This window comes from Stegostoma tigrinum, chromosome 10 (genome assembly GCF_030684315.1).
Source record: "Stegostoma tigrinum isolate sSteTig4 chromosome 10, sSteTig4.hap1, whole genome shotgun sequence".
NCBI classification, from domain to species: domain Eukaryota; kingdom Metazoa; phylum Chordata; class Chondrichthyes; order Orectolobiformes; family Stegostomatidae; genus Stegostoma; species Stegostoma tigrinum.
The window spans coordinates 57,806,485-57,822,417 of record NC_081363.1 but is presented as its reverse complement, the minus strand read 5'-3'; the positions used below and the strand labels follow the sequence as shown (position 1 = coordinate 57,822,417).

The 15,933-nt window shown below is 39.7% G+C and overlaps 1 protein-coding gene and 1 long non-coding RNA gene across 5 annotated transcripts in view; one reads left to right on the top strand and one right to left on the bottom strand.

Annotated features, from left to right (window-relative positions):
• LOC125455967 (uncharacterized) overlaps positions 1-6,973 on the top strand; it is a 43,796-nt gene extending 36,823 nt beyond the window's left edge. Inside the window, exon 3 of the long non-coding RNA XR_007248357.2 lies at positions 6,507-6,973. This is a non-coding gene — a long non-coding RNA (uncharacterized LOC125455967). The remainder of the gene's footprint in view (positions 1-6,506) is intronic.
• The window catches only part of mipol1 (mirror-image polydactyly 1), a 322,904-nt gene that overhangs the window by 72,953 nt on the left and 234,018 nt on the right, over positions 1-15,933 (bottom strand). For all 4 annotated transcript variants that reach the window (XM_048538585.2, XM_059649194.1, XM_048538584.2 and 1 more), the window contains one exon: positions 10,792-10,886. In XM_048538585.2, the coding sequence (XP_048394542.2) occupies positions 10,792-10,886 (95 nt within the window). The remainder of the gene's footprint in view (positions 1-10,791; positions 10,887-15,933) is intronic.

Here is a 15,933-nt window from a genome sequence, read left to right as displayed (position 1 = left end):
CTGGTAGAACCTCTTACTGGCAATGCTGTACAACATTGTTGAAAATGGCTGGCATACACAAGTACTGCATGTAGAAATCAGGCCATTTCGTAGTTAGTGGATGAGGGATGTATTATATGGGAAAGCAAAGCTATAATTCCTGAAAGGTAAAAATCAAGAAAGAGTTTGATAATGAATCTAGCAAGGATCCGTTTTTGGTGGTCGGGTTAGATAAGGACCTAGAAGTCATAGAGAGACTGTTAGTGAAGCAGCAGAAAAGAAGGTGCCATTGAATCTTTTGCAATAACGGAAGTAGCAAGTTATGTGTGGCAGAGGCTGTACATTAAATTTCCCAGAATTTTAATAGCTATGTCAATTCTTTGCGACAGATAGTTATTTGAAGGGTTTCAAAGAATGGAACAAAGTTATCAAACCTCTAGACATTATTGCTAGTCTGTTTGAAATCATGGATTCCCTGATGAAATTATTCCTGACAATAATGACAGTTTTGTACATAAGAGGTTGCACAATTACTGAGGATGAACAGGGTAATTTATACTAGAGCTCTCCTTCCATTACAGCAACAGGGTCTCCAGCACAGATTATTAAACATGCCTTTGTAAAGCAAATGCGAGATACAAACTAGAAGACATATGAAAAAAACTGAAAGAACTGCGAATACTGTAAATCATGAACAAAAACAGAAGTTGCTGGAGAAGCTCAGCAGGTCTGGCAGCATCTTTCAAGAAAAAAAATCAGGAGTTAACGTTTCAGATCTGGTGACCCTTCCTCAAAACTGATAATAGCTCAGAATACGTTGGTTAATATGCAGCAAATGGGGTGGGAGATTGGTACTCTCAATGGATATTAACTGCCTTCACTCTCAAACCACCAATGTCAGCATTGGGAAAACATCACATTTTGGCCAATCTTAGGCTACCTCAGCAGACAGTTCAGCACCTCATTACTGTACTTAGGAGCTCATTGACAAATTACAGTGCTCCTGCCAGATTATTTGCCTTCTCATCTCATCCATCTGCATAGGGTGCATCTCAGGGCTCTTAGCTTGCCTTCTTAGCAATCACTCACTGTGAACTGACTTGGATGTTCATAGTGACTCTACCGTACATTGCCTTTTTAACTTTAGCACGTTGCCACTTGATTCAGAGTTGAGGGGCTTCAGGCAAATTTGCAAGTAGCAAAAGCAGGGATATAATGTCCATGTGTTGGATCCAGCGCCATACAGAGTTTAATTACATTATGAAGTCAACTTACTCTCACCTAGTAGTCATCACTCTCTAACATTCTCCTTTGACTGACGTACCTTGCTATCACACACATTTCTTTTTCTTCACCCTCCTTCACAAATCTCCAGCTTAATAAGCAACACTCAGATGAGGCCCAGAGCCAGAACAACACAGTTCCTGACCTCAATACAGTCTTGGTTCAAATTTGCACCAAACAGATAAATTTCAGAACAAAGTCCAGAGTGCCTTGACATGAAGGCTATATGTGGCATCCTAGCAAAACTGGAGTAAATGGGAACTGAGGGAGAATTCTCTGCTGTTTGGAGTCATATCTGGTACAAAGGATGATGGTTGTAGCTGTCAGAGGCCATTCTTGACTCCTCAAATGTTTAAGCAGGTCCAAGTTCAAATGCAACAAGACCGAAACAATATCCACACTTTGGTTAAAAGTGGCAAGTAGAATTTGTGCTCCACAAATGCTACCTATGATAATCTTCAACAGGAGACAATTTAACCATTGCCCCATGTCATTCACTGGCATTACCATCATCAAAACCTCAACTGCCAAGATCCTGGGGCTTACCATTGATCAGAAACTCAACTGAATCTGCCATACAAATACAGTGAGTACAAGATCAGATCAGAGGCTTGGAAGCAACTCACATCCTGACACTCGAAAACCCGCCCACCGTTCACAAGGCACAAGTCAGGACTGTGTTAGAATACTCACCACTGGTCTGGATGGTTGAAGCTCCATTACACTCAAAAAGCTTGACACCATTCAAGATATAGCTTAATTGGCACCACATCCACTCCCTCTCCTATCGACACTCAGATCAGAGGTGTGTACCCCATCTATAAGATGCATTGCAGCAATTAAGCAAAGATCCATACACAGCACCTTCCAAACAATGGCCACTTCTGTTTAGAAGGACAGGGCAGCAGATACCTGGGGAAACCACCACCTGCAAGTTGCAAATCAGTCACCATCCAGACTTGGAAACATATTGACACACCTTGAGCAGCATTGGTCAAAATCCTGGAATTCCTTCCCTAATAGGATTGTGGCTCTACATTCAGCAGAACTGCAACAATTCAAGAAGGCACCTCATCATCATCTTCTCAGGGCCACTTAGGGACTGGCACAAAAGGGTGGCCGAACCAGCTGACACCCGAATCCCCATGAGCAAATTTTAAAAAAATCAAGCTCATGCTGGTCACAGAGCTAGTGAAGATTGTAATATTGCCCCTATCAATCACGAAGGTAGATTCGGTGTGGTGTTTTATTGCAGGAGTAGTAATCCAGAAATTGCAAAGTCAACAATACCCATGAAACAAGATAATAAAATGTGAGGCTGGATGAACACAGCAGGCCAAGCAGCATCTCAGGAACACAAAAGCTGACGTTTCGGGCCTAGACCCTTCATCAGATGAAGGGTCTAGGCCCGAAACGTCAGCTTTTGTGCTCCTGAGATGCTGCTTGGCCTGCTGTGTTCATCCAGCCTCACATTTTATTATCTTGGAATTCTCCAGCATCTGCAGTTCCCATTATCTCTAATACCCATGAAACAATTGTGATTGTTGTAAAAACTCACTTGGTTCACTAGTTAGGGAACGAGAACTGCTATCCTTGCCTGGTTTGGTCTACGTGAGATTCCAGAATCTTAACTTTGTCTGAAATAGTAAGGAGTGGTATCAGGTGCTAGAAAGTTTCAAGAACAGAAATACAATTAGATGGATCACCTGGCATCAACCAGAAATGACCAAAGGCATACTCAGCCCTGTCAACCCTGAAAAGTGTTTGTCTGGGGATAGCGCTAAAATTAGGAGAGCTGTCCTCAGGGGTGAGACCCTTTGATCCTTTACTTGCAAACTTTGTCTCTGATTCCACATCTCTCATTAACACGTGAAGGAGGAGCGAGGCTCCCAACGCTTGTGTTTTCAAATAAACCTGTTGGACTGTAACCTGGCGTCATATGATTTCTGATCTTGTCCACCCCAGTCCAACAATGGCACCTCCACATCATGCATTCCCATGAATTGACAAATTTAAGTTCAATGCAAGCTGTCGTTCTAGTTTAACTTTTAGTCACTGGCAGTCACTGGATCATACGCATAAGCATAAACAAGTGAAACCTATAGTTTGTTTCTGTGCTGGAAGTTCTAGGTAATGATTTTGCTGAATCTGTGCTTCCCCTTCCAAAGCTGTGTTACAATTATTAAATGTTATCAGATAGTTATATTTTAGGATTGTATCTTGAAAATGAGTTGAATTGAAGGGTTTCATTTGACTTACTCCTAACTAAAAATGGGCCAGAGTGACATAATTGTTAAAAATATTAAAGGGTGTCATGGGTTGTTATGGTGAGAAGATACAAGGTATTTACAGTGGGAGACAATGGTTAGCTGTCTTCAAAGTGCCAGGAAGGTTCTGAGAATGGCAAGTTGCAAACAGTCATGCATTAGGATCTCCACTTAATTCCAATATAGTAACTGCTAGATAACAGACTGACCTGAATCTCAGGTGTATCAGTAAGGAAAGTTTGTTGCAGAGTTCATTGGGACAGAGTGTAATCACTGCAAATTTGGACTGCAAGGGAGTTCAATGAGCAAAGGAATAAGGCATTTTGTTTTTGATTTTTGTCAGTTTCCAGGAGCTAAAAAGCTGTATGGCAGGGATGCTGAGAGCACTCAGTTAAAAGAAAGTGCTTCCAAGAATGACATCAGAGGAAAATTGCAAGTCCATTAATCTTAGATATTCTATTTATCTTTTGTAAGACAGAAGTACAAAGTAGGCTTACATTGCGAAAAGCCTATCCTGTGGCATGTGGAGATTTGTGGCTAATTCACACCATCAAGATGAATAGTTGTACAGGAAACTGTAGAAAATTGAGAACTAGGTTTTCAAACTCAAGTGGTGGCTTGAGGTTGTGTGTGTACCTGTAAGGATGAAAATTACCTAGGTAGTTGTTCAGAGAGGCAGGCACACTGCAGGTTAGCAACATGCTGGCAGATGAGGAATGCGTGATGGATGGCCAGACAGTTCAAAAGAGCTGGGCAGGTAGTGAAGGAGTCTCCAAAGAATTCTCCTACAGAATTGATCTTCCCTTCTAGATACGGATGAGGGAAATGGCTCCGCAAAGTTGTTTGTCTAATTATCTGGCCTGCATAGAAGGGAACGAAGAAGAGTGGAAGAGCAGTTATAGAAAGGGGATCCATTAGTTAGGGGAGTAACAAGCATTTCCACAACATAGCTCCAGTATGGTATATTGCCTAACAGATGCCGAAGTCAAGAATGTTACAGAATGGTTGCAGAACATTCTTCTAAGATATCTTTCAAGGGGGTTTTACAACTGTGTTAGAAGTGTAAAAAGGACAGTTCTTTTCTGTAGAATAAAGGATAAATTACCTATGAAAAGAACCTTTTGTCAATCCTGCTTTCAGTCAGTTTTTAAACAGTAAATTCTTGAAATGTGAAATTTTGCTGTGTTAAGAATCTCAGCAGAGATGTAATAGCAGATATATTTTTCCTGGCATCTGATCCCATATTGTGCTTATAGATAGGTAAGGGAATGAAATCTTTTGTTAAAATTGTTCATGTGATGTGGGCATTACTGGTAAAAAATAAATTTAAAAATTACTGAATTATACACAATGCTCCAACATGATGTGCCTCAACACATTTTCAATACTCTTGATTTATAACATACATCCTTTTTGAGGCACACATCCAGAGGGGTTCAACAGTTTCCAGCCCTTGATGGTCTACGACATTTACTTATACCAATATATGTTCCAGCTGAGCCTCCGCTGAAGCCTTAGTGCAATCCTCAGCACATAATCCTGGACCCTAGTATGTGCTAGTCTACAACACTCCGTCAAAGTCAATTAATTCCACTGGAAAGTCAGCAAGTTTCAAGCTTTCAATTAAGACCAAAGAACTCTTTTTTTATGAAGTTGATGGTCCTCCAGGTTCAGTTGTCCTGTTGTGCATCCTTGGGAACAACCCATTATAGAGTCCTGTATCATGGAGCTTTCAGTATAAATCTCAACAAAAACTACTGCATCTTATTTGCAAAAGAATATTCCACAAGGAAATTGCTAAAGAAGTCTTCCACACCACATCATTTCAAAGGTAACATGAAACAGTTCAGGCATGTTGGAAGGACCTGAGAGTAATGACTTTCTCATCACCATTCAAGCTACATCTTCACGATTGTAAATTTTGGCAATGAAGTATGCTGTCAAATGACTTTGGATGCTTCCTTAAACAACCATCTGACAGGATTTCCTATCTCACTTTCCAGCAGTCTGCTATGTGCTGACCACTGCTTGATAGACTTATGGTCAAAGCAATGTAAACATCTCCATGAATGTCAGGTGGATAAATTCAACCATCTAATTTTAGCATTATGCAGCAATGTGGCTTGACTGTACTGCGCCTGTGAACCCTGTCCATTTTAGACCTCCGGGTGATAACCAATGCACTGGAGCAAGGAATTGCCCAGACTTGTGCTACGTACAGCAGCATAAGAGAGCGCCTTGTATCTGGCGAGGAGTTTTTCCACTTCAGTGGAGAGGGAATGTCACTTTCACATGCTCAGTTTTTGTTTAACTGGAACGAGCGAGTAGCCTTGGTTTCAGTGCATACCCCAATTCATCTAAACTAAATCCCCAGCACCCTGAAGTAATCTGTCCTGACAGTGAACAGGATAAAGTATCATTTGGCCAAGTTCCCAAAGAACATGGTCTTGCTCTTGCCTTGATTTACGTCACCTGAAGGTCAGTTCAAGTTGGTTGCAGACATTAGCCGGCCTGCACAACCACAGCGGTTCTGAGCAGAAAGCAGTGATGTCGGCCACGATAGGACAACTTTTACTTGGATGCCTCTGCTATCTGTGACAGTGAGGACTCTTATGTCTGCATCCTTCTTGATGATCACGGCAACAGATTCTCTACAAAACATGAGAGACAGGGCCTAACTCCAGATTTGTTTGACTGGAAAACACAAAGTTATCCACTGATTAAAATTGTGCTACTGACATTTGTGTATTGCAGCTGTAAGCAATAGTGGATTCCCTCTCCCAACTCATCCTGGAGGACGCATCCATTATATTGACGAGCAATATTCTGTTAAAGGCCTTCTCCAGGCCCAGGCTAATTAGTCATACAAAGGTTTCACAGTTCTCCAACCACTGAAATTCTTTTAGAGTTTTTTGATGTTTTCTGTGTTCAGTTCAGTTTCCCTGTCCTATTGTCTGACCACTGGTCTTCCTGTAGGTGACAACCAATCAACAGGAAGCAATGATCAGAGAAGAATGCCATCCAGTCTGCTGTCAGCATGCCAGATTGTCCAGCCACACCGACAATACAGTATAAACCACTGTCCAGAATGACCGACTTGGTAAGTGCCAGCAGCAGTGGAAGCGGAAGGACATTTAGCCATTCACTGCTTTGAGCTGGGTGTACTTGTGAATTAACTGGAGTGGAAGATTTTTGTACATTACATCTGCTATGAGGCATCAAGCCACTATTGCCTTAATGTCATGCACACTAACATAGGTGATTTTAATATCTACTGTAACAGATTTATTTTTTGCTTAGTAACACCACTTGTCTTTTGCAGTTCCTGTCCTTGTGTCTGCTCCTGCATCCCTGGAAACATCAACAACTATTTCACCTGTGATAGGTTATCAAAATTGTCCTAGTCTGTCCTGTTAGAATTGTCCAGGTGGGTTCGCTGGTTCATGCAAGCAATGGGGTCTGGACTATTCCCAATTGGAAAAATTGCTGACATCAGTTGCCCTTCAAGGGTTTTGCAATTCCTGACTTCCTGAAACAGGGGGGGTAGTATCTGTTTAGTGACTGATGTATGCTGGTCTCTTCATTGTTTGCAATGTTTTGGGGCTCAGGCCTCCTCCAGCCTATCTGAACTTTCCTTCTGAAGGTGTCTCCCTTGTCCATTAAGAAAGGTCTGTCCTTTTACTTTTGGTCTGGAACATGGTTTGGATCCTTCCCGGAATCTTCTTCTTGGACTTCTTCACTAGCTGCAGCCCAATAGTTATTGTGCTAATGTTTCCTCCTCCTTCTCCTCTGATTCAACCTGCTGATGTGAAGCAGGCTCAGGGGACTTTGCTGCTGTTTGGCGGTTGGCTGCCTCATTCTTTCCCATCCACTGCTCCCTCCTGAGCCCTTCTTTGACTTTTTCTACTTGCTGGGAGCAGGGTTGCAAGGTTCCTTGCTGGTGGCCATATTCACTTTTCCATGCACATCTCCCTCCTTTTTGTTTTCTTCACAATATCTCTGTGTTACTGAGGCAGTGTTTTGGGCAGTTCTTGTAGAAGTTGATATATTCAGTCTGCTTGCAGTGTCCACTATCTGATGGCCTTCTTTCTTGAATTGTTTTTACAAAAGACAGTGCTGCAATAGGCCATCAGCTTAAAGGCATGCTATAGGAATGAAAGATTTTGGGCTTACAATATAGGCCAGGACATTTTGGCATTATTTTATTACAGCTAACATCTTCTTGATCGTGGTCTCTCTCCTGCCAGGTGAATTTGATAGAAAGAAGGTAAAGTAAGAAAGATCAACTAATTGTAGGCTACTAGAGGTTTTATGACATAAAATGCCGTGGCTAATTCAATTGGTGGCACTTCTAAATGATTCCGACACAATGTTCTAATTTCTGGCTTATGATTTGTTAAATCACATTGAAGCCTAATGAGAAAGTATGATTTTGGGACAATTCCCAATATTCATTCGCGAAAATGCACTTGCTTTGAAAAAGGTGACTGACTTGTGATAGCCCTTCTAAGCAGTAGAAATAACTACATGTGCTATTAATGGGAATACCTTAAACGTTTATGTATTATTTTTAAGTTTACTACATGACTCAGGATTGTAACTTAAGACTACTATTAATAGAGTTGGAGACAACAACTAAGGTGATGCAAAGAATTTGTCATTATTGATGCAAATATACTGACTCTTTTCAGAATCTGGACTATGCATTTATGCAACAGCTTGGTAAATTAAAAATAAACATACATCAAAACTTCTAACTTATTAATAGGCAAAATGAACAAAATAATTACAGATTATTGACGAGTATTTAATACACATTTGAACTAGTGGTGTTTGTAAAACGTGTATTCTTATGATATTAATTTATCTGCCTAACAATGCACTGTTACTCATGAACTGCCTGCATTTAACTTCACTGAACACAATGTGATATTTTTTCCTAAAAAAAAGCAGAAAGAATCACAGGTGCTGTAAATCAGAAACAAAAGCAGAAGTTGCTGGAAAAGCTCAGCAGGCTGGCAGCCTCTGTGAATAAAAATCAGAGTTAACGTTTCGGGTCCTCAGAACCTGACCCAAAATGTTAACTCTGATTTTTCTTCACAGAGGCTGCCAGATCTGCTGAGCTTTTCCAGCAAGTTCTGTTTTTGTTCATGACTTTTTTCTATTCAGAGTCAGCAAGGAAGTATAGATTTTACATAATTTCACATAAAGATAGTTTTTTATCATTCAAATGTATGTAAGGCTATTTTCCTTTAATTTGAAACATTTTTATAAGCATAATAAATTGGCAGAAATGAAACATACTGAACAGACCTCCAAGACCAACACAATATAGCAATTACAATCAGTCTACAGTTTAAAGACAAAGACCACCAGGAAAGGCTTTTCCAATTACATAAGAGTGAAAACTAACACTGTTGTAAGGTGAAGAAAGAAGGTGGAGACCAATTATAAACTGGCAACGTTCTTAGAACTTTGAAGCATGTGAAATTTTTCAGAATTGGATGACACAGATGTTCGTCAACCTCTCAATGAGCGAACCATCATCTTTGTGAAACCCAGACTACCAAGTGTAAAATATAGCAGTGGTCTAGAAAACAGATCTGCATGCTTCCTTGCATAAAATGAATATCCAGCATTACCTGATGTTCATTGCTATTTTGTACACCAACATCAGTAACCATAAAAATACAAATACTGCTAAAGAATGGCTGTATTTCCTAGCACTGAGAAAATGAATATAAATCGGCACTATGCCATGCAAACTTCATTTTTAAAAAATTATCCTGAATTTCTCTCTCTAGAAAGCCGAATGTACAATACCTCGTTTATATTTACATTTGCAAAAATAAATCAGGTCTGGAGTAAATATGCCCCAGTTCGATGCTGGTGTTCCCCAAGGTTTATTTGATAATGAAATATGGATCCTTGTATAAATTCCATTTCAATCTACTTAAAGTTTTAGAGAAAATTGAATCAGAGTATTGTAATGGAATGGCTAAATGAATTATTTCATTGGCAAAGCTGTAGGGCACTACAGACTAAGGAGAACGGAGTTCAATCCCTGGTTTATACTCCCACCTGAGGAGGCAGGGGATCAACAATTCACGTTAGTGCCCTTCTGGAATGGTGATAGGATGAAAAAAGAAATCAAGTTCCATGAGTTTGATGTTGCTAAAAATAATGAGTAAAGTTGGATGCCAGTTAGACTAAATTTAGTTGTTATATGCACTTCTTACCCCAATGATGGTAAATAGCTTTCTGACAGCATATAGGTTCACACATGTAGGACAGTCATCTTGTTTAGCTAATGGTTAAGCTATTGACAGATATTGAAACTGTCCCTCTGCTGAGTTGTATCTTCAGAAAAGTATTAGCGAAATGTGTGCGTACACATGCAATGCTTGCGTGTGAGAGAGAAAGAGAATGCTGTATTTTAAGCTTCTTAGGTATATTCCATTTCAAATTTCTTTTTTAATACTCCTTGTCTTGCTGCCTCCTTTCTCTCTTTTACTTTCAGATGCTCCATAAATCTTATCACTGACATACCTTTGGCCACTTGTCCCATCTTTATATGAATCACTGTGTCAAATTTGTTTGGTTATTCTCATATGAATATTCTTGGAATGTTTTGTTGTATTAAAGAAAAAATAAAAATATGTTTGATGCTGTAATCAAACTTAAAGTATTTATTACCTTAGGATCTTTCTATAAATATCAAACATTAATTAAAGTCAGGTTTATACAACAAATTCACATCAACCTTTATTTTGACAGCACTTGAACACTTAAAATGAAGTTGAATCACAAAATCATACAGTCACCTGAATTTTCTAGTTGTGATTTGGAAGTACCATTTTTAAAAAAAGAATACTGTGATTGCAACAAGCTTGTTTTATATGCTTCTGATCAGCTTCCAAGAGCAAGCATTTGAAATTGATCGAAGTCTTACAGTAATGGTCGAGTGATTAAGTTAGGTTAGAAATCCAGTGAGGTCTCTCAGCGTAGGTTTGAGTCCCATTGACAATGGCTTCTAATCAAAAGCTTGCAGAATTAATTACAGGTAAAGCAGAAGGATTTTGTTTGTGGCACAGTGGTAGTGTCCCTACCTCTGGGCTAGAAAATCTGGATTGATGTCCTACCTCATGTGGAGATATGACACAGTATTCCAAAACCAATTTGATTGTAAAAACATAAAATTGAAGGAAAATGTTACCTGATCACTCCAATCCAATAAAGATGATAAATGGATGTAGCTTACCTGTAATAAAGTCTCAGTGTCTGAATTTCTTCCTCTTGTTCCTTACATCGCTCTAAAGCGTTGTCTCTTTCTTTTTGTGCTGTAAGTAATTCAGCCTGCAAATGATATAGTTTCACTATAATTTGCAATGATTTGGCTGTTATTGTTTTCTGAAATTCAAAGGGCTCTGCTCTACGATTTGCTTCATTGCATGCTTCATGACATCATTAATTACTATTCCTGTATATTAGTTAATAGTGAAGGATGTATCAATTGGTTTTAGGCTACATTTTAAAACAAGTATAGCCTAAACTATTTTTCAGGTATTGAGATACTTAACTGTAGAATGCAAGCATTGAGAGGTTTAACATTAAACTTAAATAAACTTACATAAACATACATCCACGAGACATTGCTTTGAAAATTTTAAACAGCCAGTAATAGTGAGAAACAGAAATCAGTGACTAGACTAGACTCAGAGACAGACATCATGGATCATACTTTGTGATAATAATTGATGGGAAAGCATTGCCAGTTACCTCAAGAAAAGCTACCCGAAAAGATTTAGTCAGCTCGAGAGCATACGTTTAATTTGCTCCACTGTATTTTGAATTTGGCAGAATTTATACTCATATCTGTGGGAACCAGCAACCTGATAAGCAGTGAGCAGGCTGACTGGCTAAAGAAACAGAAAATTCTAGCAAACAGCAAACACTTATGTAATGAACTATGAACATGATTAACATTTAAATGCTTGTACTGAAAGCAAAATAACCATTTGAACATGCACATGGAATTAAAGAAGTCAAAATAGAAAAAAAGCTTAAAAATTAAAGTTTAATTATTTTAGAAGCTTTTAAATATACATGAAAATTGAGGCAATGGGTATCTGTTGTAGCCCAATAACTAACCTTTTCAGGCACCTTGACCCCAAAATGATCAAGCACACAGAAGCGCTCCAGGATTTTGGAGTCAAAGCAGCTGCAGGATGGCAGGCATTCAACTCCAGAAAATTGAACAGGTGACTGCAGATCACCTGAATATTAATGGAATGGAAGCTCTTCCTATTGATGAACTCCTTGGTATTGAGAAATACACCTCTTGGTACTTTGCTTTTGAGAAGCCACCTATGAGAAGCCAGCATTCACCTTGTCATGGGGAAGCAAATGAACCTCGCAACCTCAAATAAATAGCATCAGTCACTGTCTTGATGCCTTTGTAGATGGATGACTGAGGGACCCCAGGCTGGTATGCCATCCATTGCATACTGGAAGAAGTCAATTTTATAGAAGTTCAAAGCTGTTGCCACTTTCAAAGCTACAGGGAGAAAATGGACCCCATCTCCTGTAGATCTCAGGTCTCAATCCAGCAGCTGGCACAGTTCCATCACAGCGCTCTAAGAGATATGGAGCCTTTGTTGACACTATGCCTCGCTCATCCTCAGTAAATGAATTCCAGGACAAAAGACCCTGGCACTCCCATAGCTCTAATGCATTTTAATGGGCTTCACAACTGCAGCCTCTGCTTGGTGCCACTCCTTTTTGCTGTCAAACTTGCTCCTCTTACATGTGCTTTCACCTTTTTAGCAAGGCAGCCACTGCAACCAACATTCCAACTTTAGCTGCACTGTGGCAAGGATCAATGTACAGAACTTAAGAAACAGAACAAGTTCTTAGCTCAGAGAAGAGTCAGTGCTGGCATACCTTGTAATAGATGGCAACACGCTCTTCTTCATATAATGAGACACGCAGTATCCTAACAACGAGGCCATGCAGGAGGTTCTTGTTTTTTGGGACATCCACCAAACATGGTAGAAGTGATGCAGCGACTGAGGTAGCAATATGAAACAGTATACTGGGATTGTTTCACACATTTGGAATCTTTCTCATCTTAGAGCTACATCAATACTGCATGAAGAAGCCTTTGTCATTACAATCCCTGTGCAGGTGTAGAGGAGATTGGTTCTGAACCCCACAGTGCCCTTGGAAGTCTCGCAAACGCTGTGTTAGTCCTGGCCAGAATTCTCCTCTTTTAAATTTGATGTTGATAACGTGTGTTTTTGAGATCTCTATACACAAGATGCCAGAATCAGTGAAATGATGGATATTGCCTGCGACCAGCATTTCAACCCCAAATACTTTCACATTGAATACATTTCACATGCATGAGGTCAAGGCTGCAAATGGAGTGCATCTGCATTTTGCAAAAGCATAAGTGTATGATTGTTAACTTTGTCTCTTCAACATCTTCCAGTTCAGAACTAGAATCCATGGTTGAGATCAAACTGACACTGATGCTGCCCATCCTGGGTAGTTTCTAATTGCAGTTCATTTCTAGCAACAGCAAGTGATGGAAGGAAACACAACTTGCGCAGGATACACTCAGCACCAGGCTCAGTCAATGACTAACTTTGACAGATATCGCGAAGAAAACACTGACCAAACCTTTAACTGATGGTACACAATTCCCTTGACTGCCTGTGATGGCCCTACAGCTCAAAATGTAGACAAACCCTTGGACTTTAGGTGGATGTATCTCCTGAATATGGCTACTCAAGTGGATGACTAACTAGCCATTACCTGACAGTTGTGCAACCCTTGAGTTATAGCAGCTCCTGTTTACTTAACCTTCTCAATGGGCATTTTGCCACTCTCTAGTGAGAATATCATCTCAATGTGCAGAACGCTGTCTGAAAATGCAATGAGTTGCAGCTCCAATATAGAGAAATGCCTCGACTGAATTCTCATACGATTCTCCCACAATTCTCATCATAGGACAGTAGCTGGCTGGTTGTAAAGATTCTCTGAGACTTTTCTGTCCGATTCTCTTGTTTAGGAGCTTTCAGGCATACAGCCCCCACCACACCACAGTATCTCTCATCAAGACTTCCACATAACACAAATAGCAATAGGTTTCTAACCCATATATTTCCTGGGTACTGTACCTGAATTACAAACCACCAGCTGCCTTCTAACAAATAATGAGACTGACATTACAACAAATAAAAATGTCACACTGTATTTCAGACACACAGTTCTTAAGATGTTGGGTGCTTCAGGGCAACCTTTAAAATTCTTTACAAAAGCCAAAAGAACTGCGGATGCTGTAAATCAGAAACAAAAACAGAAATTGCTGGAAAAGCTCAGCAGGTCTGGCAGCATCTGTGGACAGAAATGAGAGTTAACGTTTCATTTCAAGTGACCTTTCCTCAGAACTCAGCATGTTGCGAGACGCGCGAAGCTTTTCCAGCAACTTTTGATTTTGTTTAAAATTCATTAACTGAATAACTGAGTTCTCAACGACTACTATCTATTTCCTATGAATTCAACTTCATAGTCTGAATGCTGCTGAACATCTCATTGTGCAGTGCATTATGATCCTGCAAACATCATGATCCTAACAACTTATTGAGAGTACCAGCGGACAGGAGCTGTTATTCTTTTTGTTTTCACCTATCATGTATATGTGTAAGCTTCCTTCTTTCACTCAGTAACATTTATTTCTGTCTGATTCTGGAAAATCACATGATTTGTGATGGGGGTCATATGGTGTATGATACTTCTTTAATCAAGAAAAAGGAAAATATATTCTTTCAGTGATGCTGCGTTACTGCAACAACAGTTTAGCGTGCTTCGAGGATGCAATTTCTAACTTGACGCATTCAATAGTTTAAGCTCCTGACTCACCTACATTGCATTCACTGCAGACTGCTGTCCTAAAAATGAATTACTGATTCAGATATCTGCAGATCATAAAGATGAAAAGTAATTACACAAAAATGTTTCCTACTATATTATTCAAAAGAAGTTGATTACTTGAACTTGAAAACCAAAGAGTACAATAAGAAATTGTTATTTGAATATAGAGTATTTTAAGGTTAATATGATTTAAAAAAATAAAACTCCTTTATTTGCCAGTTGTTGAAACAAATGTGTATAACTACGCTTTTTAACCAACAGCTGGAAGGGAGGACAATTGATTATCACTTTACCAAGAGTCAGCTGCCTTCCTATAATTATCTTTGTTCCATAGCATATTTGATAAGAGCAGAAAAGGCTGGCCAACATTTTGATGAATGAAGTTGCAGGGTGGAAAAATGCTGCATTATATAATTTAGTCAGCAATTTAACAAATGGATAGTCTTACAGCTTGTTATATGCCACTTTAAATTTGTTAATCATTTCCTACTTTAGTAGCTACCACATAAACTCATGTTCGTTAAAGTTACTATTTATCTCCTCTGAATTGCTTTCCCAGGAAATATTTAATAAAATGATCCGGATGAAGGAGCTGAGGGCATTGTTGTTAAGTTTGCAGATGACACAAACAGATAGGGATGGGTAGAGTCAAGGAAGTGGGGAGGCTGGAGTCAGACTTGGACGGGCAAGGAGAGTGTGGAAAGAAGTGGCAGATGGAATAAAATATGTGGAAGTGTAAGGGTATGCACTTTAGTAGGCAAAATACAGGCATAGACTATTCTCTAAACAGGGAAGGCTTAGGAAATCTGAAGCACGATGGTTCTTGGCATTCCTAGATCAGGATTCTCTTAAGGTTAGCATGTAGGTTCAGTTGGCAGTTAGGAAGGGAAATGCAATGTTTGCATTCATTTAAAGAGGGCTAGAAATACAACAGCAGAGATGTACTGCTGAGGCTGTTTAAAGCTTTTGTCAGACTGTATTTGGAAAATTGAGAGGCATTTTTAAACTTTTTTTTAAACTGTGTGGAAACAGGCCCTTTTGCCCAAAAAGTCCACACCGATCCTCAGAGCACCCCACACAGACCCATCCCCCTATAAACCCACCTAATCTACACATCCCTCAACTCTACAAGCAATTTAGCATGTCCAATTCTCCTAGCCTGCACATCTTTGAACTGTGGGCGGAAACCAGAGCACACAGAGGAAACTCACACAGACACCGGGAGAATGTGCAAATTTTACACGGACATTTCCTGAGGGTGGAATCAAACCCAGGTCCCTGGCACTGTGAGGCAGTAGTGCTAACCACTGAGCAGCTCTGTATCTATGAGAGGATATGCTGGAATTGGAGGGAGAGGTTCACGAGAATGATACTAGGGATGAAGGGCTTGTCAGAGGATCATTTGAGGACTCTCGGTCAGTACTCAATAGAGTTTAGAACGATGAGGAAGCTTACAGATTGAAAC